General features: G+C 42.1%; 1 protein-coding gene across 1 annotated transcript in view; it reads left to right on the plus strand.

The window, feature by feature from the left end:
* The window catches only part of TBX15 (T-box transcription factor 15), a 75,681-nt gene continuing 49,844 nt past the window's right edge, over positions 1-25,837 (plus strand). Inside the window, exon 1 of the mRNA XM_088138605.1 lies at positions 1-489. Within this exon, the coding sequence (XP_087994731.1) occupies positions 288-489 (202 nt within the window). The 5' untranslated portion in view covers positions 1-287. The remainder of the gene's footprint in view (positions 490-25,837) is intronic.

The following is a 25,837-nucleotide window of genomic DNA, read 5'->3' on the forward strand; positions in this document are numbered from 1 at the left end:
TTCCCCGGGAGTTTGGCTCAATCAGAGGAAGAGAGGGAAGGGAAGGGACGGGGTGGGGGGAGATGAAGCGCAGCCCGAGAGCGTGACTCTGAGCGGCGCCTTCCGGCCGGCCAGCGCGCTCGGGACCCATGTAGCGCCAAGGCGGCCGCGGGACGCTCACGTCGGAACGGCCGCTCCGCTCTGCTTCCGCCTGGGCCCGGCCCGCCAGCCCCGTCCCGTCCTCTGCCAGCTCGGCGGTCGGTGGCGCGGCGGCCGTCTGGCTTCGGCACTCCCGCCGGGCGGCTAAGATGAGCGAAAGGAGGCGCTCGGCTGTGGCCCTCAGCTCGCGAGCGCACGCCTTCTCGGTGGAAGCCCTCATCGGCTCACACAAGAAGAGGAAGCTCCGCGACTGGGACGGCAAAGGCCTGGATTTGTCCATGGAGAGCCTCAGCCCCGACGGGCAGCTGCCAGACGCCGACGACTCTGCCCAGTGCCTGGACCTCAACCCCGGTGAGCGTGGCGCAAGGCGGGACGGGAGGCGGCGGGCTCCGGGCCCCGCAAGGCCCAGGTCGCCCTGAGGGAAACTGGATCCGGGACAGCTTAAACTCCGGCTACCCTGGCGGTTGCCCTTCTACTGACAGCTGGTGTGTGCGCGCGCGCGCGCGCGCGCGCGCGTGCGGGCGCGGGGGGAGGACTAGTTGTTGAAGTGGAGCCTCACCCGTGAAAACGGTCCAGGCAGCAGCGGCCTTTTTCTCACTTCCCTTTCCACCCCGCCGATTCCCTCCCCACTCACCCCTCCCGGCAGATACGGGGCACTTTTGCATTAAGGGAGCGCCAATCGATGGGGGGGGGGGCTTCTGCTAAGACTGCGGAGACCCGTTTGGCCCCTTGCACAGCCCAGTGAACCCGAGGGTTCTCTAAGGAGGCGCCTTTCTCTTTTCCTAGTTCCTTCCGGGCGCGTCCAACGGCAGCCCCGGCCTTTCCGCTGGACAGGAATAGATCGGCTCTTAGCTATGAATAGCCCGGCATCGAGGCAAACCTCACCTGGAATTAAAAGGGGCCCACCTCGGGGAAGGCTGCCGGCCACCTCCACCAGTAGTGTGTGTCTGGGGCGGCGGGAAGGGGGAAGAGCTGGGACAGAGGACTGCCCCACGGAGTATCTCTGGGGGGAGCGCTCCACCAGGCGCGAGTGTAGAGCTTCAGGACGGTTCAGCCGGGGACACGACGGTCCCCAGCAGTTGTCCAAGCCTGCTAGGGCTCGCCGAAGTGCAAGACCTGCGGGGGCGCCGACCGGGGCGGTCAAGCTTCGGTGTCATTTTCGGTGCCACAGTTGGGTTGCCAAAGCGGTGTCAAGCGGGATCGAAAGCCTCAGAACCTCGCAACAGGCAAGGCGCGTGGGGCAGTGGATCGCGAATTGTCGGGAGTGGGTCGCGGGACTTTGCCAAGACCGAACTCTCGCCCTTCTCCCCCAGGCGACATAACGTATTGGTCATCCTCGAGATTCTTGTCCAAACGAAAATGCACAGACCCCTCCCAGAACCAAGTTTCTTAGAATTCAAGAAACTTGAATTGGGCGTGCGGAGGGGACTGGCGTTTTGTTTTCTTCATTGCCGTCTTCAAGTCGCTCTTTCTATAACACGCATTCAAAGGATAGAAGAACCGTCTATTTTGAAAAGTCCGTTGCTAAGCATCTGCTTTGGCTTTTCGATTTTCAGTTGTAAGCAGGCTAACCTGAACTTTTCCACCATCTCTCTTTTTCACGAGGACGGGTTTAAGACAACCGCCCCCCCCCCCCCAAAACGTGAAATGACTTGGAGATTAAAATAGAGCCAAGGGCCTGGCAGGTGATTGACACACTCTTCTCTAGCTTGGTGCCAGGGTCTCTAGCAAGCGAAGGCGCCTTAAAAGTTCGCCTGGAGAGCCGCTGGGTCGGCCTGATCGCCTTTAGGCCTTGGAGGCAGCGGGTGCTGAGCCAGTCTTGCCTCTTCTGTCCCTCCTGCCAATGTGCTGCCCTTGAAGGGATGAGCGACAGACTCCGCCGCTGTCTCGCCGTTCGTCCTTTAAAACAAGCCCCGATGGCCCCGTATCTCGCCCAAACTTCTACCAGCGGAACCCCAGTGGGGTGGAATGGGGTGGGGTGGGTTGCCAAAGCCTAGCAGCCAGGCCCTGGCGAGTTGTGTGTGTGTGTGTGTGTGTGTGTCATTTACTACTCCAGATGCTGAGTGCTTTAAGGCCGCCTGAGGATGGTGACGGCCAAGTTGGTCTTGCTTGGCCTCTGCGAGAATATCGGGGACTAGTCCATGTAATAGCAAGGTTCCAGTCCTCATTGCGGCCCTCCTGCCTGACTCGACTCTGCAGCATCTGGCAGGTGAGCAAGGCCCGCGGGCCCGCCGAGCAGCGGCGAGACGCCTGAGCGAGGCCTTCCACCAACGGGCGGTTGGGGCGAGGCACTTTCTGGGAAAGGCAGGGAATCGGACTAGCTGGAGTTTTCGGAGCTCTCCGTTTCTTCCCCAAAGGAAAGCAGGCTGTCCTTGGCTGGCGCCGCAGCACAATCGGCGACTTCTTCCGCTGCCCGGAGGGGCGAAAGGCCTTTGCTCCGCGCCGGCACCACCGGGTTCCTTGAGTCTCATTGCAGCCTGAGGTGGAAAAGCCCGCCTTCCCTGGCGACGAGAAAAGCGGTCTAGAAATTGTTTTTATTTTAAGAAGTTTGTTTTGCTAATGATTGCTTTAAGAATAGAATGTTACTGAACAAAATAACCTTGGCCTCTAGAAGGGTAGGGAGTTGAACTGTGCCTCCTTTCCTTTCCTTTCCTTTCCTTTCCTTTCCTTTCCTTTCCTTTCCTTTCCTTTCCTTTCCTTTCCTTTCCTTTCCTTTCCTTTCCTTTTTGTTTCAGGGTCTTGAAGCAACGAATTTCTCATGTGTTCGGCCAGTGACTCTTTATTCTCCATTAGACCCCCATTCCCACTGCCCGGCGGCCTCTTTTAGCTGCCTGCTGTCCGGGCTTCCCTACATCCGGCCTCCTCTAGGCCTTTTCATCGCGGTCGACATATCCAAAACTCTCTGCATTTAAGAGGATTTTTAACTCAGTAGTCGGATTCCAGCTGAAAAGTGTCCTTGAAGCAAAACGCGCCGGAGAGGTGAGTCGGCCCTCCACTGCTTCCTCCTCTCCCCCCACCCCGCCTCCGGTGGACCTGGAAGGGTTTTTCGATCTGGGGGGCTGCAGGCTTCCCTCCCCGAAAAGCCCTTGGCTGGTTACTCCGGTTTCTCTTCGGATCGTATAGATCTTTCGCCTTTTGGGATCCGGCTGCCTGGAGAAAGCCAGCTTTCCCCAGGTTCTGCCGCTCGGCGTCTTCCCGGAGAACGTGACCGGCCGGCGGCTGCGTTAAGCAGAATGGAAGTGCCCAAAGTCCGTCCGAAAGCGAGGGCCTTGGAGCTCTGGAGGGCGGCTGCTCCAGCCCAGGATGGCTCACTAGTCGGAAGCGCTCGAGCGCCGAATACAGGCAGCGATTTTTGCTCCAGGCTGGGACATTTCGTTGTACCGAGCTGGCAATTGCCTTATCATCATTTGTTTTGATTACAGAGGTTGTTGTTACTATTATTGATGATGATGATTGTTGTTAGCCGCCTAGAGTTACGTACGTAAGATGGGCGGCCACAGCCACATACATTTTCTAAATAAACCAATAACAGAGGAAGAAATGCCACCGCTGCCCCCCTTGAAACAGCATAGTTGTGAATCCGCACCCCTCCCGACGCGCAACTGCATTTCTTGTTTTACAAGAGCCGTTTCCCCCTCTTTAATAGCACGTACGCGAGATTGCGTTTTTTAATCGGGACATTTCCTTCTGTTCAGACTACGAGCATAGTAGTCTGCGATGCTACGGACCTGAGCAGGAAAAACCTGGAGAGCAGCGCTCTTGCAGAGGTCTCCTCGCAAAAAAACGGCTCCCTGTTCTGGAGGTCGGAGACATCCTGTCTTCCTCATAAAGCCACCTCCTCTCTAGTGCTTTATCGCGTTTCATTACGTCTCCCAGCTATTGCTGTAGCGCTACAAAGCCTGGCTTCATTACTGATCTCTTAGTCGCACAGCTGAGGTTTGAGATGCTCTAAATCGCTTGGGGGCGGGGAGAGCCGTCCCTTGATCTTTTCTAAGGTACTGAGACGCGTCGCAAGGCTCCATAAACTTGGCCCCCAACCCTGACCTTACTCGCATCCCCGGGTTTATTTGAGGAGCACAGTTCGCGGGCTGCACCCTGACACTTCGATGTATCTGGGCCCGGTCTCAGGCAATGAATCTTTGCGAGCCGTTCTTCCAAAAGACACCCGCGAAGTTGACAGCAGGAACGAGGGGTCTGGAGGGGTCCCTCGGCGGGACTCCCTCCGATCGCTTTCCCACTGAAACAAATTCAACCGGGCATAAAGAGCTCTTTGCGTTTAATTCGTCGGAGCGCCGTAGCCGAATGGAAGAAAGATTCGATTGTCGAGCATTACAGAGGCCTCTTTTATTTGCTCCTCACTTTACCTTATCTTGACTTATTTCACACTGGAATTGTATTTATTAATTAAACTGTGTGATGAACATGTTTTGCTGCCTTAACTGCCGTGCTGGATTTCTCTGTAGTGAAGCGGAAGTGTAATTAAGAAAATAATTAAAAGAAAAGAACACACTCAAATGCAGCTGCAATCCAGCAAAAATAGAGAGACATTTTTGCTGCAGTTTCTGAGTGACTGTGGTAAATTTCCTAATCTGTATATATACCAATTTCTCCTAATTTGACAGGAAACAGATTCAGTTTAGATAAGTGATAGAGTCCAATATATTTTTAGTTAGCAGTACTAAGGAGCACATACTGACAAATGGGTTCCATTTTTTTTTATCCCCACATGGAAGAGGTCTTAATTTCTTATTTTCTGATAACAATCTTCCAGGCTTTACCTGGAACCTTAATGTAAAGAAATTATTAATAGGAAGAGGTTGTCAAATTGCTAAGCATACCTGTGAGTCTTGATGGGTAGTGAAAATGTTGATATTTGGGATGTCTCCACATATGGAAAATGGAAAGATAATATTCTAATCTATTTCTTTACCAAAGTTTGACTGATTTGATTCTGTTATCCTAAAAGTTGTTGCTTAATACTGATGACCTCACCTTTTACACAATTAAAAATTACTGTTGCTTGTATCATTGCCTTGTTTCAGGATACCCCCACCCACCCACACCATATTTGGTGCTTCTGTTGAGACACTAAGAGAAAGAAAACAAAATCTTATGGGCAGAAGTCTCTCTCTGTTCTCCCAGTGAACTAATGTTTCAGGTAGACCCACAATAGGGCTCTTTGGAAGATGGGTTGCAAACGTTTCGATTGCTTGGGCTCAACCAAGCTCCGGATCTTTGCACTTTATGATTCTTGGAGGAGGAGAATCTTTCCTCTGTAGGTTCTTGGGAATGGGTGGAGTGGTCAGTCACTTTCCCCTCGGGTGCCAAATGCAATAACTGCTGGTGAGGATGGAATGCTTTTTAGCTGAGCAAGATTGTTCCGTTACTCGGCCAGGAGGGGGGCAATTTTAACCATTAAATAATTGGAACGGTGAGCTGGCTCAGTCGCTTGACCATGCCGTCCTTTTTTTGTGGCCTGCGGTTTAATCTCTATAAACAGCCATTTTTGTTAACCCCTAATGAATACATAATGGCTCTCTGTGACAAATTGTCCTCAAAGATCTGAAAAGCTTCCACAGTCTGAGGGGAAAGTTGTAAAATATCGTGTGCACGCATGTGTGTAATCCTAGACAGTGATCTGAGCAGTCCTCATAATATTACAAGATGTGCCCACATTTCTCTCTCTTGCTTGTCAGCCTGACACCTCCACTTCAGCAGCTGTGGAAGGGATATTTATAAAGCTGATGACCGCTCAGCTTGGCCTCTGACTCTTCCCCATGATTCCGGACTAGAGGCTGCTTGGGGAGGAGCAGGTGGCCCCGGCAGTTGCCTAAGAGCACTCAGAGCCTATTTTTCTGTTTGTTTATTGCTCCCATGGGGAAGAGGAGCAAGGAGGCATTCCAAGTAGAGTCAGCCTGGAAGCCAAGCTGCCTTCAGCCCAGCTTTCCATGGGCCTTCCTGGGAGGCTGCTAGAGCAGGAGCATTGACCTGGGACCATTCTTCAGTGGATCGGCAGATTAACCCAGGCATTCATTAGCTGCAGATCAAGGAGGACAGCATTTAATTGGCCTGTCCCTGTGATTGCTGGTTAGCAATGAGGACTTGATAAGCATCCCACGCTTTCTCTGGCTGATTTTTTCTTGCAGAAATAATGTTTTCAAACCTTTCATTTTCCACAAGAGCCTTTGAACATCACTTTTTAAATTGAGCATTAGTTGGGTAATGCATTTTAATTGCCTAACACACGTTACTTTAATAATATCCTCAAAAACCATACGGTATTGGTTGAAATGCAAAACTGAACGATCAGTTCAAAGTAGAGTCAGTTTGCTTCATTTTTTTCAGAAGCTTATTCAAACAAATTATTATTATTATTATTATTATTATTATTATTATTATTATTATTATACGTATTAGTCATTTTTAAAATTCAGTTGGCCATTTATTTTTATGCAGCACCATCATTTGGATATGTGGTTTTGAAACAACAAAAATAGTGGTGCAGTCATAACGTCCTTTAAAGCTATCAAGTTCCCTAGTATACTCTCACATTTTAGGAAATATGCCAATGTCCTCGCTTCCCTTAGGTTCATATAAACTGCTCTTCACTTTATTCATATATTAAGATGTTTTTTTCCCCTTTCTTATGTTTTCCCCCTTTCTCAAGTTTAATTTATTTTGTATTTCAATTTTCTGCCTGCAGGCGTTGTGGGCATGTAAGAATGTTATGTCTTTGAAAAGGTATCTGAGATGCCATGGCTTTTATTTGTTGCATTTAGCACAATTGTTTATTGGCAGAGTTTTAAAAAGTCCATGCCCACATTCTCCCAGATTTGCTTGAAATAAACTTTGCAGCAGATTTAGAACTTTTGGAGTTGGGGAACAAGCAGGGAAGTGATGCAAGTGGAAGAGTGCTTCTCTGACGTTGGATGTAGCCCCATAGATCCAAAAAGAGCATGGCACAGAAGGGAAAATGATCAGAGTGTGACAGATATGAATATCTTTCCTTCTTTGGAGCGATCACAAAACACAATTAATGCCTGAAGGAGGTGTAAGTATACCAGGCTCTCTTGCTCATGGCAGATCACTTAATGCATTTTTTTCCTCAATTATTACAACAAACATTTTCAACTTGTCCTAACAAAGAAGAGTTAACCATCGCTATAGGACACTGCAGGCTACATCCTATGTTGTATAAGTGAACATCTGCTTGCACTGTCAAAATTCTGTAACTTTTCTCCTCCCTGCAGCCTCCCAGACCCCCTGGATCTTCTTTGGAGATTGTCCCAACTCTCCAGGCCATATTTCATGGGGTATGTCATGGGCTGCGGAGGGAAGTCATGCCGTGCTGGCAGAGGCTCTTCCCTGGATAGAAATCATTGGACAGAAAGCTGACCTGGATCAAATCAGACTAGTTCATCTGCCTGCTGACAGCATTAGCTCTCCAAGGTGTCAGAGACAAGTTTTTTGCAACCTAAATGGGAGATTTCCAGGAACAAACTTGAGACCTTTTGAATCTTTACCCACCAACAAGAGCTGCAGTGGAAAATAGCCGCCTCATGCCAATTCATGTTCGGGAGAAAATATTTTTGAAATGGATGGCAAATAACTCCTGGTGTGTAGATTGCATGGATTGCTGATATACAGAAATTTAAAGTGTTTATTTAATATTGAAAGCCAGTTTGGGCTACGGGCTAAGAAGTTGGCTTAGTAGTAAGGAGGCCCAGGTTCAAATCTACCTTCCTCCCTGGAAAGGTGACGTTGAGCTATTCGCTATCTTTCAGCTCAACAAACCTCAGAGTGTTGCTGTTGTGGAGAAAAATTGGACAAGGAACGCATTGTACGCCTCCTTAAGCTCTTGAAGGAAACATGAGAGTAGGAATCTAAGAAATAAAGAGAATAATTAATTAACTCAAAACATGGTTTGGACTCAAGGAGCTGAAATATTTGTAGAGCCCTTGATGAGGCACGGTATTTAATAAAAGGGGGATAACTCAGCGACCACATATATTAGATTATAGCACAGTTTCACCGCTATCTGAGATGTATTGTACAGTAGGAACTTGAGCTTCTATTCTATCAAAGTGGTATCTTGTTTTAAACACTGTTAAAAAGCTTTCATCTTCTTTAGGAAATTGGTACAAACAACAATTAAAAGTCTAGCTTCATTCAAGGGAATGGCGTGAAATTAGTTTTAAACAAGGAGGGAAACCAATTTTTTACCAAATCTTAATAATTTTTTCCCCCCAGAATTCTCCCTCCCCTGAAAAGGAAAAAGGTCAGCTGAAATGATCAAGGAATAACAAAATGAAAGGGGTAGAAAGGGTAGAAAAAAGTATTATTGGAAAATACATTATTTAATGTGACTCACTTATGTTCCATTGCTATCAGTGGGTCTGTTCTAAGTATAAGTAAGTCAGAATTCAACTTATAATATACGAATAGTGCTTGTAGCATTTAGAAATATACTCAGGACATAATCAGTTTATTTCCCACTAGAATACTCTGAAATATATCTACATTTGGTTCATTCACATTCTAAATATTAGTATTCATAAATTATGTGTGCCCTTTCCTTTGCCCACACCTCAAAAACCAGGCTAAAGGCACAGACTTTTTTTTCCATTTTAATTTTCCCAGGAGCCCATTGGTATCATATATTGGAAGAATCCTCATATAAACTAGTCTAGCCACCAGCTATAAACTCTAGAATTGGTTGTTTTGCAAATTTTAAAAAATGCCTCCATCCAAAAAGTGGTTCAAGATTGCATTTTTATATTACCTGATTTGTTCAGATCTTTAACTGGAACATGAGGGGATGAGGCAGCCTGCAGTGTAAATTAACCATCACAGCTTGCTTTTAATGCATCTTTTTGAATCCATTTTAGTTTTCAGTGCAGGCATAATTAAAAAGGCTTTGACAGCATTCTGCATTAAATATAGATGTTGACTTTTAAGTAACTTCAAGCATATTTTTCTCGCTCTGTCATCCTTTGCTCTTCTGCTAATACTGCATTTAACCACGCCAGTAAAGTTCTACTAATGTCAGCAAGACTTTGGGGAGTTGCCATAGCTTAAGAAAATGGAAGGCTCCATCTGGAGCCAGAAATGGGAGTTTTACTTTGATACATCTGTAATGCAGAAGTGGCCCATTTGCAACTATTTTGTTTTAGTTAATGTTTTCTTTTGAGGCCTTTTCTAAAGAAGTAAGTCATAAGTATACCATGACTTGGTGTAAAAATGGAATTTGATGGTGAATACCTATATTTTATTTTTGAAAAAGCTCAATTAAGAGTTGGGGAAGGATTTCAGCTACATTTCTAGATTGCTTTCCAGAGAAGACTGCTAGATAAGGGAATTCCTGCTAAGCAATTTAAGCATGCAATTTAATTTACCTTTCATTTTATTGTTGATATTTGAAACAAACCCACTTAGTACCTGATTTTAAATGAAATGAATGAAATGAAAAATTGATCCTGAGCAACAGGTGAAAAACAAGGATGCTTAAGTAGGAAAGTACAAAATATGAAGTGTCCACCTTTCATTGCCATCATTTTTGGAATTTATCTCCTTCCATAAGAATAAATCTGTCCATAAGATGAAAACAAACAAACAAACAAACAAACACAGAACAATATGAGATGTGGTGCAGCTTTCTTGTAAAATGGGGCATAAACTTTGTTTTGGCCTTGTAGTTCCTTTGTTTGCCCTGCTGAGGGCCACAGGGGGCATTGCCAGGGATGATGTGACATTACCAAGGAGGCTAGGGGTGAAATCCTTAGATTTATTTTTGTTTGGAAGGACTTTGGAGGAAGTAAAGAGATGAAATTGGTGCCTTAAGTCTCCAGAAGCTTAACATGCCCATTCGTTCCTTAACCTCTCCAAAATGGGGAAAACTAGCCCAAGTTCTTTGGTGTTGAGATTATATTGGGGTCACAGGGTGTAATTGTTTGCCTTAAGTTTTGCAAAGCTTGCTCTTTTTAACTCTTAAAACTATCTAGAATCTTCAGAATGAAGCTTAGCTCTACTCACTCTGGGTAGGTAAGGGGCTGTAAATAAAGTACTGGGGACTATGTAGCCCACAGACCACAAGTTGCCATCTGATCCAGTCTGCAAAAATCTGTCTATTGCAGCTGGGATTAGCATTTTGCTTAGATCAGGAAATGAGACCAGGTTGTGGATGTAAAGCTGGTTGAGAGAATCAGCTTTGAATTGGAGTCACTTCTGCAAGGTGTCTGTGTGTATTTATTTACTCTTCAAGGGCATGCCCAAATACTCTGTGCAGCTCAAGTGGGCCTAATGATGAAGAGAAGCACCCTAGAGACAACGCAAGCCACGTTTTTAAGGTCTATTTGCCACAGCCCGGGGCACCCCCAATATAGTACTCCGACTTGTGTCTAGGATTCCCAAAAGTGAACACAGGGCATGGGGACTATCATACTGGCATACTGCTTAAAGATCAGATTTTTTTTCCCCCTGCAAGGTTGCTACTGCTACTTTTAGTGGCAATTATCTTTCACTATGGACAAAAGTTGTAGAGCAGAAATTAAGAACATTCAGAGTGCCTATAGATTAGGATTTAGGACTATGTTCAGGCCAAAAAGCTGGTGTTACAAAGATTGGATGACAGTGAATATTAACCTGAAGTCAGATCACTCTCTCTCTCAGAACTCCAGAAGTACGCCGGACACAAATTCTTGGGAACCTGCAAGGTATCTGTCCACCCTTACTTCCCCTAGCTTGAGGAAAGGATTTTTCAGGGCCAGCACAACATCTTTCTGTCTGCACTGTTATTTGGCAGGGTTGCCAATAGTCTCCTATCTCAGTGTACTTGTGCTTGTGACTTTGGGAAAATTGATTCAATTCAACATGTCCTTTTATATTGTAACTTTTATAAATATCTTTGAAAGGACATAAGAACCCCTTTTTTACTAAGTGCATCTTTCTTTGTACTTTCCTATTGTTTGTTTTAAACAAATAAAAAGGAAGGGCTGGCTGGGGAGGAAAGAAACCTGCAGATCAGAACTGGGAGCAATTTGCTATGTCATCTGTTGCTGCACATCCCTTTCTTATGGTCAGTGCTAATCATGTCTAGCATGTGATGCAAACGATCCTGCATGGACTTCTTCATTTGGAGGGATTTGTGGTGTCCCTTTTTTTTTTTTTTTAAATAGTGTTGTAACTTTTACAATATAGATTTCTTAAGGCCTTCATTTCAAGGACAATCTGCAGTGGAGATAAAAAGGCAAGATCTGACTATAACTGTGCAATTGGTGCCACATTTTTTTTTAATGTGCACCACACATGTGATGCTCATAAAAAGGAGAGGGGTTTGGATCTCATGCTCGTGGCTGCCATCTTGATTTTTTTTGACACTCCCTCCCTTTGCTGACACCCTGCTGTTCTTCCTCTTGTCCTACATGGAAATCTTGCTTAGTAATGAAAATGTTGAGAACAAGCCTTTCTCTACCTCTAAATATTCTATGGGTAGAGGTTGTTTCTAAGAAAAAGCGCATCACCATTTTATTGTACTTCTTGGGGAGAACATCTGTGTAATTTAAACAACTTTGTAATACTGGAGCTACTGTCACAAAAAGGTATTGTAAAGGTCTTTGTGTGATTTATGATATATACTGTAAGAATGCATTGTTTGAATGATACTTCTTCAGGAATAATTGTACGGAAGACAAAGAAATAAACTTATGGCATATTGTTGTGAATTTGTCCCACCAATTCATGATAACATTGTGAGACAACACTGCATTGAGGGTGAAAGAACTGAGGGCAAAGAAAAATATTTGGGGGCTTTCTGACCTTATCTTGAAAAAGATATACACTGGTTCAAGTAAGATGAGCTCAACTGCAGATAATGGCAACTTTCTAGCACTTTGCAAGAAGATTCACACAGTCCAGTAGGAATTGGTTCCTCCAAAGATATTTGAAGGTATAGCAACTTAATCATAGATGTAGCCAAAGGAAAGAAGATGCATGCCCAACTACTGGGAAGGGCTTTCATTCATGTGGCATTAAGAAATCATTATGTCAGCCTATGTATGTAAGACAAAGGGATTACCTTCCAAGCACAAACAAGAAGGATGCTAAATTCACCCGCCTGACCTTTGAGAATTAGGTCCTACAAGCCAAAGTGCTGTCTATGCCGAGGTAATCTTACTTGCAAGGTTACTTGTTCCTGTAAAATGCAAATGGCATCCTAAAAACCTGCCCAGTTGCCAGTCAACCAAATATTAATTATGGTGAAATAACCTTAGCAGCATAGAGTAGAACTCAAATATGATTTCTTGAAACTACTCGTTGCATGTCTAAAACAGAGCAGCCAGACAAATATTTTATAGAACCGATATTATGTTTTGTTTTGTTTTTCTAGCACTGGTAAGTTAAAAGGCACTTTGTATCTGGTGAAAAAATTGGGGGGGGGGTTGGAGTGAAAGGACCTATAGACTCAGTCTGCATCTAATTATTGCAAAAAAGAAAAATTGGAAGTTGTAATATGCCTGGGCCATTGTGATCTAAATAAGGCAGTATGTAGGCATCACCATTCGATCTATAAGAAAAGAAGTCTTGAGACATGAAGCAGGCATGAAACTCTTAACAGTTTAAGATGAAAGGAAGGGGTGCTGGCAAGTGAAACTGCATTATCTGTCATCACGTTTCTGTGCGTGGAATGTATCCTCTGGAAGGTGGTGCGTTCCCCATCTATGATTTGGGCTTACATATTGAAGGAAAATGATGAGAAGGCATTTGGTTCCATGAAAGAGATGCAGATGCTAGCCAATAATGTGATCTTTGCAGCAGAGGTTCCAAAACAAGGCAACTAGACCCTCCATCAAGGGACGAAGACAGCCTGTTCTTAACATGTTAAATTTATAACAAAGGCTAAATTCAAAGTGGCCTTAGGTAAATACATGGGTCACATAGCGATAGCTCAGCAGGTTCATCCTGATAAGGAGAGAATCAGGGTCATACAGGATATTCAAGAGCAGCTCAAGTTTTTAGGATTTATATAATATTTGGCAGAATATATTCTGCAAGAAGCCAAACTGGCAGCCCCTTGGAGAAATCCTTGGAAGAAAAATATGTTTTTTCACTGATGGGTAGCCACAGCATTAGAAAGTTTTGGATGTAAAAAAACAGTAGTTATATCAAGTAACTATACTGTATTATTTTATTTATTTGTTAGATTTATATCCCACCTTTCTTTCGGGAATTCAAAGTAGTGAACATAGCACTCCATCCTCCATTTGGCTTCACAACAACCCTTTGAGGTAGCTTGGGCTGAGAGAGGGAGAGTAACTGGCCCAGAGTTACTCAGTGAGCTTCTGTGGCTGAAGGTGGACTTGGACCTGGGTCTGTTCGGGGCCAGAGCCCTAACCACTACACCACACTGATTCACTGGCAAATTTTGATGAAATCAAGTCAGTCACTGGTCAGGCTGATAAATCAAAGCATGATGTGGAATATGTTTACCTGGGGAGGGGGGAGGAGATCAATGTCTTGTGCTTTCAAATTGCTTAATTTGTCAGAGCAGAATTAGACACAACTAGAGAAATATAATACCCACCATACAGTTAAAAGAATAAAACCATAGGGTAATCACATAGCCACATTATTATATCATAGACTGTTACATGCCTTATGCACTCAAAACTAATTTTGGGTTCTATTCTGTGAGGTTTAGCTCCAACTCCTGCTCACGTCTTGGATTCTATATTTCTCACATCCTTTTATTAATTGAGTGTGCTGCATTTAAAGGATTTGGATAAATAATAGAGACACAAGAGTAACTTCCTGGAGGGTGTACCTCTCTGCAACCGCTTTAAATTTAGTTGTAAGAGTGTAGACAAAGATCTTGATGGCAGAATTCATAATCAACCACTATAGCAAGATAAGAAATTCTTGGGTGATGCATAGTGACCAGAGAGCCCTAAAATATCACACCTGATACCACTACCTTCTAATAGTGAACTTAATCTGGTGAATGTTGAGAAGATAGGAGCCAAAAAGTGGCTTTGAAGGAGAGGGAGGTATCAGGAGACTTTAGGGTTATCTTCATTAAACTGGTATTGTTCAGATATGTGGAACCAACCTTGTAGAATTCCCAGTGAAATGTGAATAAGGGAAATTAAAGCCCAGAAGGCATCAAGCCTGAGGAGGATGCTCTAGGAAATCTGCAGAAGTACAAAAAAACTTTTCAGAAAATCTTAGGGAGCATTTCTTTGATACTCTATTGGATACTAAGGTATACTCAGTAGCCATGGAATGTTGAATTTAACTTTTTTTTTTTTAATTTGAATGGAATGGAATGGAATGGGATTGGGTTGGGTTGGGTTGAATGAATTGTCTTGCATTTACAATGGCCTTCTCCTACCTTAGATACATTGGACTATGACAGTTACAGTTTTTAGCCAGCACATTTAGGTAGAAGGTTACTCGTGGATTGGAAGGTGGCAGGCTAGGCTGTACTCCAAAAGTAAGCATGGCAGGTTAGGCCAAAAATCAAAGAAATCTGGGCCAAAAATTAAATCTGATTTTATTTAATATCATCATCATATAAAGTGGTATTAAACAGATATAGCTAATATGATCAAAGACAAGTGAAGTAATCATTTCCCCCTTTTGGCATTTTATTTTGACAATTCAACTTTCACAGCAGCTGGAGGAGCTGTACCTAAGGATTGCATGGGCTACAGTTCAGGTTACGCACCCCTAATCTAGATTGAGGACCTAATAATTTACTTGATATTTTTATTATTTTTCCTGTTTTGTTTTCTCGCTCCCTTTCGATATTTATAATTTGATGTATTTAAATTAAGAACAATTATACCATTATTTTGTGATACTCAGTCCAAGATGTGAGAGAAAGTCATCCCCATCCTGCCCTAGCCCTACCCCATGGGTGACAGGTGGTAAACTTCAGTTCTTCCTCCATATACGCTTGGCTTCCCATAAGACGATGGATATTTCTTGAGTTTTATATAGAAAATCAAGAATCCAGCTATGCCTGTGTCCCTGCCCTTTATGAACGGATGTCTGACTATTCTTGCTGGAATTATTGTTATCACAAGGGTACGTTAGAGAAGCTGCTTGGCACAGCTGTGGGCTGAAGAAAAGTTAAAATAGCCATCTTCATTTTCTTGGTTCTTGTTTCATGAGTCTTTGATTAGGCCATTTCTGATCTATTCAATTACCTCGGTTCCTGAGTCCTCTATTTGTTTAATTTGTAACAGAGTGTTATCTAGTAGTCCGCCTGTTTAAATATCTTTTCTTCTTGTCCGGTTGCTGCGGGCCCTCTGTGTTGCTTTCCCCACAAGAGAGTGCCATAGAGAACTCTATGACCAGGCAGTCTGACTGCTTAGCGTAACTTCCCTGGTAAAATGTAACAACTAAAAGAAAGATATAAAGTTACAAGGTGAGAAATCAGATCTTTTCTTGCCTTTAGATTCTCCTTGTCTTAATCTTGGAAGGACAATCTTTCCCTGTCCATAATGTTTCTAAAATGATGATTACTTTTGTTAAGAAGTTAAGAAATGTCTTATATCAGTGGATTGCATCATTTTAGTGAGTTGTAAAGTTTTCATATTTGATTTGGACATTAGTTATTAGGTTAATAACTTCTCCTCCCCTTGTGCATACACTGAAAAGGCTAAGAAAAAGGAAATGGAGCAGCTTTACATTCAGAGGGTATAAATTCATTTGGTCTGAAATGATCCAAATAAGTACATATATATGCACAATCATATTAATTAACATAAAATGTGTGTTCATATGTATATCTTATACAGGAAAACATGACTGAAGTGTTAGAGAATGCACCAAGCTAGGTTCTGGCTGTTCTCTACTAGCTAAGACAAATTTCTCTTTTAAAAAATGGCTATTATTGTTGGCAGTGGCCAAAGGACAAAAGAGTAATGGATATTAGATATTTTTTACTCAGTGATGCTTTGCAACTTTCTCTGAATTGGGTGAATGAGATAATAAATGTATTTGAATTGCTAAGGCCATTTCCCCCTTGGTGATAAATTTTCACAGAAATGACCAAGTGATGCTGTTATGACCGTTAAAAGGCTTCCATTACTTCAGGAGCGAGTTCAGCCAGAAAGGGCCAAGTTATGCCCCCCACCGACCCACCCACAAAGCATACGGAGCCTGGGAATATCTTAATAAAGGGTGTCTGCAGCTAGAACATAATTTATACAGGAAGTCAAGAGTACAACCTGCTTTTAAAAAAAAAAATCCCTAATTGGTTCATTTAAAAATGTGCATCCCTAGCACTTGAGAACTCTGAAATTTTTGACTGATTCTTTCAGGCAAAACAGTCTGAGGGGTGAAGTAGGAGATTTGCAAGAGAAAAGCTAAAGGAATTAACAGCTTCTTTACCTTTCGTTGGTCCATCGCCAGCTGCTTCTTTCCTTTGAATTTGAACTTGGAAAGAAGACAAGAACCATGGAGTAGAGTTTGATAGATGGTGTTCAAAGCGTTGGGTAGAGGGAACTTCAAGAGTATTTATCTGCTGGGTGCTGAGGATCAGGATGAATGTAGCCTTTATTGAGTTGCTGTACATAAGAACTGTACTTGTGATTTCAACCATTTGCATTGTTAGATGCTTCATAGAAAACAGCCCCTTTATTTCTATCTGTCTTTATTTATTTACAATATTTGTAGACTGCCCCAATCATGAGACTTTATAAAGAAAACTGGATGATAGGGATAAGGTTTTTAGCACTGCTTTTCCTGAGATCCTATATGTGCACAAAAGTTAAAAAAAATGCAGAAACATTTAATCATGTGAACTTCTTCAGAGATACAATCCAGTTTTAAAACCTAGACCACTGACATGGAGGCAGTAGCGATAACTGGGAGAAGCTGTACAGTACAGTCAAGTTGAGAAAAATCTTGCCTTCTAGACTTATCCATTATGAAAGGGCAGTACACACCTTGTTGATGTGCATGTACTGTCTGACCACCTTTTAAGAAGTCTGAGAAGACTTTGCATGGTTAAGGTTTCACCTGCTGCTTTTGTAGGTGAGATCTTTCCTACCTAGGAAAAAGCTGCTTCTAGCAATGGTCTGGCATTTTTGCTTCACCCGTGTTGCTGATCGGGCTGGAACACAGCTAGTCCTCTTGTTAGGCATAAGACAGCCTTGTCTCAGGCAGCAGATGTAAGGCGCTATTAAGGAGAAATCAATGATCCTTTTATTATATTTTTATATCAACAGGGAGCATCATTTACTCAGGTATCAGTGTTTGTTTTGCTTGGGGGCTGCAGCAGGAACTTGGAACTCTTAGAATATGTAGCTAAAGGGGCAGGTATTTTGTTCCATCTACAAAGATTTGTCCTGCACTCCTTTTATGTTCCAGGCATGGTCTTAGATGAGCCCTGTTTTCCCATATTAAACTATCTGGCTTCTAGCTGAAATAGTTCTTTATCTAGTCAAAATTATACTGTGCATATTATTACAGAATTAATATGCATTGAGGTAACGTACCCAAAGGATTGAGGAAAACGCTGAAGTTATTTTGTAAATTCTGCCATGAAAAGAACATAATCATGTAATACACCAAACTGGGTGCATTTGGAGTACATTTTGTTTATGTTTCCTTTAATGGATATTAGATCATTGTCTTATTGCATAAGACCATGCTTCCAGAGTTGGACAAGAAATCTTATTTTGGTGGGGCAAGGCATTCATTCATTCAGATTGGCTCAAATGGAAAGGCTAAAAAATTCTGGGACTAGATATGCATTGTTATTCAAAAAATTCTCAAAGTGAACATTAAAAAAAACCCAAACCCAGAATTGTTCCTACTGGGTTTGATGGAGAAAGGACTGGAGAAACAATATGGATCTTTGCTTCTATATATGATCACTGCTGCAAGACTGTTATATGTGCAAAGATGGAAAGACTCACAAATACCTACAGTGGAAGAGTGGACTATTAAACTAATGGATTCGGCTCAAATGGCGAAACTAACAGCCTTAATAAGAGATAATACTGTTTCTAAATTTGTCTCCTCGTGGCAACCCTTCCTAGATTACGTGCTTGGGTTGGGAAAAAAATGAACCTTTGATTGTGGGATTTAATGATTAGATGGTTTGTGTTGATAGAAATAATGTGAATTAGGATTAAATAGTGGTAAGCGATTAACTTTTTAAAATTTGTACTTATATCTGTATTGGAGATAGTCGGAAGTCACTTTTTGTTTCATCTTTCTATTTGATCTCACTCTTTTAGTTTTTGTCTTTTTCTTTTAGTTCTATCTTCTCTCTTTTCTGATTTGTATTTTAATTGTACTTTTTATATACCTTAATAAAAGTTTTGACCAGCAAGATTGGCTCAAATGGCTGTAAGCTGTTTATAAGTGTGTATGTATGTGTGTGTACATTCACATGTATGCACACATATGTTTACTATTGGCCTGAATGGAATCACAATTTCCTCTTTCAAACTCACATGGAAGTTGACATTTATGGATTTTTTTCCTCTTTTCCTCCCCCTGCTGTGCTGTCTCCTAGCTTGGTACTTTGAAGTGTCTTTTAAGTTTATCCACTGTGTATTGCATATTATGAATTATCCTTGTTATTGCTCCTTTTTTTTTTAAAGTAACAAGCTGAAATCAGTGTTTTGAATTTGTAGTAGAAAATATTATTAGATGATATTTCCCTGCATATTTCAGACAACTGCTCTTGCACCTGCTCTTCCAGACTGGCTAAAAAGCCCCTGAATTTTACAATCCCAGCACTAGGATGGATCAGTCTATGAAATTTGATTAAAGATTGTATTTTCAAGGAAAAATCGTTCTGTGGCATAAGGAATTTTATATTTTCTGCCCAACGACTACTGCATTCACCACGTTAGCTTTTTCAGGGATTACAATTTGCAAGCTTTGTGGGCAACTTTTTAGCAGTGCTAATGACATCTCCGGTCCATTAAAAATTAGGATACTGTATATGAAGAGTTCCCAAGTTGGCAATATATGGATATATTCTATCACAGATATTAGGTTATTAATGAAGATTGTACTCACGTCAATATTGCTTTGTCACAGGTCAGCACATTATTTGACATACTGTGTGTGTATGTATGTACGTATGTATATATATATGAGCACATTATTGTTTGTTTCCCTCTCTAATACATATTCATAACATATCAAAATTATCTCATTATATGAGATAATATTGCATGCCTCTGAAGAGGTGATCTTTGATCCACTAAACTCATGTACTAATAAAGGTGTATCTTCCTTAATCTTTTAAAAGGCCTCAGAATGGTTTTTGCAGCTGCGAAGTACTACAGCTTTCCTGCTGGGCGTAGGAATATCTCTGAGGCTAGTGAAAGAAATCTCCATTGTGGCATTTTTTAAATTCCTTCTTAGTTTTAAACTTTTCAGAGCTTTAAACCCACATTTCCCCCAAACAAAAAACGCTTAACCTGCTTTTAAAGGAGAGATCTTAATACTCTACGCTAGACATTAAATCAACATTTTGTAGCAAAGCAATCCTCCATAGTAATCACTGATTTCTGCAACCCTTATGTAGGAATGCTCCAGGAATTCGGTCTTTGCAAGTTCTGCAATATGAACTGATCTCAGTCACACTGCTGAGTCTAAAGTGAGATATTTTGTACTGATGGATGGAACAATAGTCACAGATAAATGTGGAAACTGGATAGAATCAATAAATGGACACCGACTCAGACTTAAAGATAAAAAAATGCCATTGTGCTTTTGCACTCACTAGCCATTTACAATCATGCCACTAGTCCCTCCCGAATTTTGTGCTTCTTTCCCGGGTAGGACAAGACAAAGTTAATTCTTCTGCCTGCAGTTCTACTAATTCCTGCCATTCAATTATCAATCTCTGTTCTGAGATTGACAGCCTCTTAACTGAAACACCTAATGTTTGCATTTTCTTGTTTTTCTGCATTTCTTGTGGGGCAGACATTCCAAAAATATATGTAACAGGGAGCTATGTCAGAGATCCATACTAGTGATGGGTTTTATTGAGTACACACTCAATAAAGAACCTAGTTTTGTTATTGCAGGATATGTGAATGTCTTTATTATTCCAGCATATTCCTCTAAAAGGATGTTCCACTGAGCCCATTGTGCCAGGCTTCAGATTGATTAGGATTATAACCTCATAGTAATCCTGAAAATATTTATTTAGAAATTTCAAGATATCCAAGGGGCTTACTCCCTACTGAGCCTAGAACTGCATTCTAAATATTTATTTTCCCTATTATCTCTTCAAACAGTAAGGATTGCAGGCTAAAAAAGTATCTTTTTCAGGGTGTATATTAATGGCATAATTACGTTGGGGATCTTTTAAATGTGTCTCTCTTTGAATAAAGATATGGGTCTTGTTCTACAAATACTTGTACTTGAATGAATTGGATTAGGCACATAAGAAGAACCCTGCTGGATCAGACCAATGCTTTACCTCCTCCAGCATCTGTTTCCCATTGTGGCCAACCAAATGCATCCAGGAAGCTCTCAAGCAGGACACGAGGGCGATAGCTGTCTTCCGCTAATGTTCCCCAGTGGCAGGTATTCAGAGCCGTGCTGCCTCTGTTTCTGGGAACAGCACCGAGCCATTGTGACCAGTAACCACTGAGTGACCCTGATTAGGTCAATCAGATCTTTTGGATTCTGAGGGATGTTCAACATTCCCAGTGGTTTGCATGAGCTTCTTAATGATCATTCTTCAACTCTTAATTTTGAAAGATAGCCTCTAAATGAGAAGTGGACAGAAGATAAATTGGGATCACCTGGCTGAGCTCTTGGTGATTTGCAGTAGATCAGCAAATGCTTCCAGCTCCAGCTTCCAATTTAACAAAAGGGGAAGCAAGCAAACAAAAAATCTCCTTTCCTTAAATCAAGAAAATTTGCCTGGTATATGTCCATGTGTGTGTGTACAGATAAAGAGGCAGGGAGTTGTCACATTAAAACACTTGCTATTTATAGATCTGGCAAGATTAACATTTGCCCAGACCTGGGTTAAATTATACACTTGAGGCTACATTGTAATGCTATTGCACAACTTTCATAAATTTCAATGCCTTGGACAGTATTCTTTCAAGAGTCACTTGGAACAATATCTAAATCTAAAATGTGGGTCTGGATGACTTGGTTGGATCAAAGCATAAAACGGGTATCAAAGGCTTGGATTGCCACACAGAACTGCTTTTGAACCACAATTATTGGAGGTCCATATTATTTTCTTCCCTTTTTGAGACTGGTGTTGGGCTTCCATTGTCTCTCTGGCTGGAAGACACCCTGCCTAGCAGAAGACAGATCTCTGTTGCAGAAAGGGAAGGCCTGCTGCTTGTGCTAAGTGCCATGTCCTCCAAGAACTCTGCTTTCCCGAGTTTGCCTAATATGAATGGGAATACTTTGGGGAAAGGGGTAGAGGCTTGGGGCCTCAAGTTTTTAAAATTGTTAGTAGCTGGAAAAATGCATGTTAAGAGTAGTACAAACTTGTTTACAATCTTCAGGACTAAAAAGGTCTTCAAAGAGGAAATCACGTCTGATCACCAGAGTCTGATGCTGTAATTTAATAGGGAAATTCTGCGTCTCCTAGTGGGATGGTGTTACTTCCCTGTGTATTGATTTTTCCACCCCCTGCAAGTCCATTGCAAAAATGCACTAGGATATTGAAAGCAGAAACGTCTGGTGTATGGTTTGGATGAAAGAGAAAAGGGGTGGGGTGGGGGAAATGTGGGGAGCTTGCCCACGTCAATTTTTGCTGGAAAAGTCACGTCAAGCCTATAAACACTGCAAGATGCGAACCAGCCAAATGCAAAATCAGAAGAATACCCTGCTGTGTTTTCCCTGGTCTATCCATCTGGGGTTGCAGGAGGAGGAGGAGGAGGAGAGAGGGGGCAGAACAAGCAAGAGCAGCAGAATCCACCTAAGGAGGATGTGGAGACCCTCCAAGCAGTCAAACGCCTCTGCGTAAAAACAAACAGTCTCATGGCTGTGAAAAATAACATTACATTAAAAGCAAAACTTCCCTTCTTCTCACATTGTCTTTCAATGATTTAGGAGACTTCACTAATTCCATAGATGTTTTTGCTTGTCATCTTGCAGGTTCAGATTTTCCACTCCTAAACATATGAAGCTGCCTTAATTAACTGCCTACTCAGAAATACAAGTGAATGTTCAAGGGCAAATTCCCCTGAGAGCCAGGTGCCAAGAACAAAACAAAAGAGAAAGTTGTTGCCTTTCTCCTGTCCAACTTGAGTGGTTCCCAGATGTGGGTCATTGTTGGAAACCGGATGCTTGATCTGGTCCCCACATTCAGTTGATCAGGTAATCAAGCAGCGGGTGGGGACCAGATTGTCTGGTTTCCTTTCTTTAATGGCAGCAGGAAAGTAGTGATCAGTTTCCTGCCTGGCAGAATGATTGTGCTGATAATTGGCAGTGGGAAAAGAGGGTGGAGCTTTCCCTGACAGTGGGGAAAGAAGTGGTTGCTTCTTTTGGATAGAGGATTGCAAGTAAGGTCAAGGCCACAAATTGCCCACCCATGGTCTAATTAAACTGGCAGTGATTTCCCCCAACTGGGTTGTACCCTTTTGGGTACAACCAAAGATGTTGAATCTAAATTCTGGGACATTCTGCATGTAAATATTCTCCATTTTCCCTGTGAAGTCTATTACTTTTCTCTGGATATTCATGGGATTATTCTAGATATTTATTTCCATGACTGGAAACTGTACAGATAAACAATCATTTTCACCTTCTAGATAGCTGATACCAAGTGATGAATGGGGAGAAATGGACCTAGTTTGTTTTCCTGGACCTCTCCTTGGTTTTTGATACCATCTCACATGATATCCTTTTGGACTGCTTATCTGTATGTGACTGGGTTTAGAAGCAGGGTGGTTCTAGCCTTTCCTTGTGGGACAGCCTCACTAGTGTGATGCAATGTATTCTGTATCGTGTTCATTGATCTGTGAAGTGTCTCTTAGTGCCATTTTGGTTCCCATGCTGTTCTTCAACATCTACAAAAAACCCTGGGGGAATTATTCAGAGGCTCTTGTTGAATGGTATTTCTACTTCTTGTTTTCATTTACTAATCCCAGCAAGGCTGAACCAATATTTGGAGATAATCTTTAGGATAGATTTTTGGTAAACAACAGAAATTTAATTTAGACAAGACATAGTTCCTCTAGTTCAAAAACATGTAAATGAAGATCTTGACCTCATGAAGGATCTTGAAGGAGCTTAGAACTTCTTTTGGATTTGGAAGAAGAGGTACCTGGATATGCAAACCAGTCCACTGGTGCAAAAGAAGAGCTCATAAACTTACTAAATCAAAACTGTTTACATTGGGAGCTACGTAAGTGTTTGAGAATGTGTGTGCGCATACACATGTAAGTATAATATGTGCTGTGTGGGAATTAAATATAGAAAGCCTTTTCTGCAGTGAGGGACATCTGTAGACATTGGAGAAGGTTTGTTATCAAAGCTCTCTTTGTTGCATTAGGAGAAACTTAAGCGATCACTGCTACCCATAGCTGGTTGCAATAGTGGGTGAAATGGGCATGGTGGAAACCAGTTAAAGGAAACTTTGGATCCTCAGGATCCCAAACCCTTCCATTCACCCCACATGCTCCCAGAATGATCCAAACAAAACAAAACAAAATCTACCCATAATCTAGGCAGACAAATTCTCCTGAATGTTTTTCCTACCAGTTATGGTTCCATTGGATGGAAGAGAATATGCCTTAGAAATTCTTCCAACGGAGAAGAGAATTTTGAAGAAATTCTCAGAGGCAGCCCAGAACATTCCAGTGCTTATTAGTTACAAAGTGGCCAAGTTGTGTGTAAGAATGATATCTCTTCTATTGAACAAACATCTTCAGTGGGCTGGACTTTCCTTCGCTTCCCATTTTTCGATGAAGTCCCAAGGAAAGACATCATCATGGAACTCCTCCTGTGGGGCTTTTTCCATACTGGTTTTACTACCACTGCTAAGGGAGTGTCCTGCTGTTGAAAAAAATCATTGGAAAATTCCTCTTTTACCTTGGACATTCAGAGAAATTATCCACCCAATTACTCGGCCTACAGATTTGGTACAGAATTTCACCATTCCAATTATACCGAGCGGCACATCCGCCTTTGTTAGCTTCCCTTTTATAGCAGCCAATGGGAAGGAAATCATAAAACAGAAGAAAAGAAAAATAAGAAGCTACTTCATCACTGCCATCTTCTGTACTGGCCATATGTACCTCCAAGGCCTTAGGAACTGCCAATTATTCCCACAATTTTTTTCTTAATATCATCTCAGGGCGTGGGTGGGAGATGAAGGTAGTATGCAAATTACTTTCTATGAAGATTGAAACAGACCGGTAGGGCTAGATTTTGCAATGTTTGAGGCAGTTCCAACCATTGTAAGGGGAAAGGAAAAGATCTTGTTATGGCTATGATTTTCCAGTCATCTCAAGACTTCAGGGGCTTTATTGGGATAAGGTGAAGCCTCCGTTTGGACAGTAGGCCCACATAATCTATTAAACAACATGTTTGGGAGAGTTTGCATGTTGTCTTGACATTGATAGGTATTCTCTGGAGTGGTTCCTTTACTTGTCAAGCAATAATTGTTTTTTTTAACGGAAGCCACATCGAATATTTAGTCATGGCCTGCTGGAGGACCAAACAGGAGAAAGACAAGGGGACAGGGTGGAAGGAAGATTGCTGGCCAACTGACAGTGGAGTTCTGAAACCTTTTCTAATACTTTTATCATTGGGCAGAGGAACATTTCAGATAGAGGTGGGTTTGGCAATTAGCTGCTTTCTATAAAGGGCCATCCATCTTTACTTACTTACCTATACACCACCTGAGACTAAATAGTTTGGCTGGATAGCCAAGTCAATTCCTTGAATAATCTTCACACATACACAGACACATATACATACATTCCATCACTGAAAATAACCCAAAAATATTACAGCTGATTTAAGTCCACGTTTGGCACCTGCCTTTCGTTGCCATTCTGTGTGCACACCACATGCAGTCATAGCAGCTATACAGATCATACAGTGTAGCCAAATGGAAAATTCTGTATGGAATGGCTCATTTAACTGAGAATCCAAAATGATTTCTAATAATGCACACTGCAATTTTATCTATAATACATGTTACTGAATTTTTTTTTATGAATAGTATCTAATGGAACTATTTCAGTTGAAAAAAGTTATTTTGTGTGTGTTATGTTAACCCCCTCCTTTTTTTTTTTTTTTAACCACACTTGGTTTGAAGAATATTCTCCCATGGGATTTGATTGATATAGTTTTGGCAGCTGTAAATTGCTCACAGCATGTTGCAAAATCTCTCCTATGAGATATTTTCAGTTCCATTCAAATCTTATAGTTTAAAAAATGAAGCTGCATAGGCCAGGGAACTGAGCAGATGTGTCTTTCAGCTGGCTTGTGCCTGCATTTTTTGTAGCAGAAGTTACAAAGAATGACTGACAAACATGTAGAAAACTGAGCCCTGAAGATTGTACTAGGAATGAACTTGGGGAGGGAGGTATTTGGAATCAAGAGTATTAACAAGTAAAAATAAGAGCAGATTAAATGTTAGAAAAAATTATGACAGCAGTCGATGCTCCCCTAGTGACATGTTTTTAAAGATAAAGCATTGCGTGAAGTGTCAAAATAATACTAGTGCTTATTG

The sequence above is a fragment of the Python bivittatus genome, unplaced genomic scaffold (genome assembly GCF_059951505.1).
Source record: "Python bivittatus isolate LINGU-HERP-01145 unplaced genomic scaffold, Pbiv_v1 ctg000270_np1212, whole genome shotgun sequence".
Taxonomy (NCBI): Eukaryota; Metazoa; Chordata; class Lepidosauria; order Squamata; family Pythonidae; genus Python; species Python bivittatus.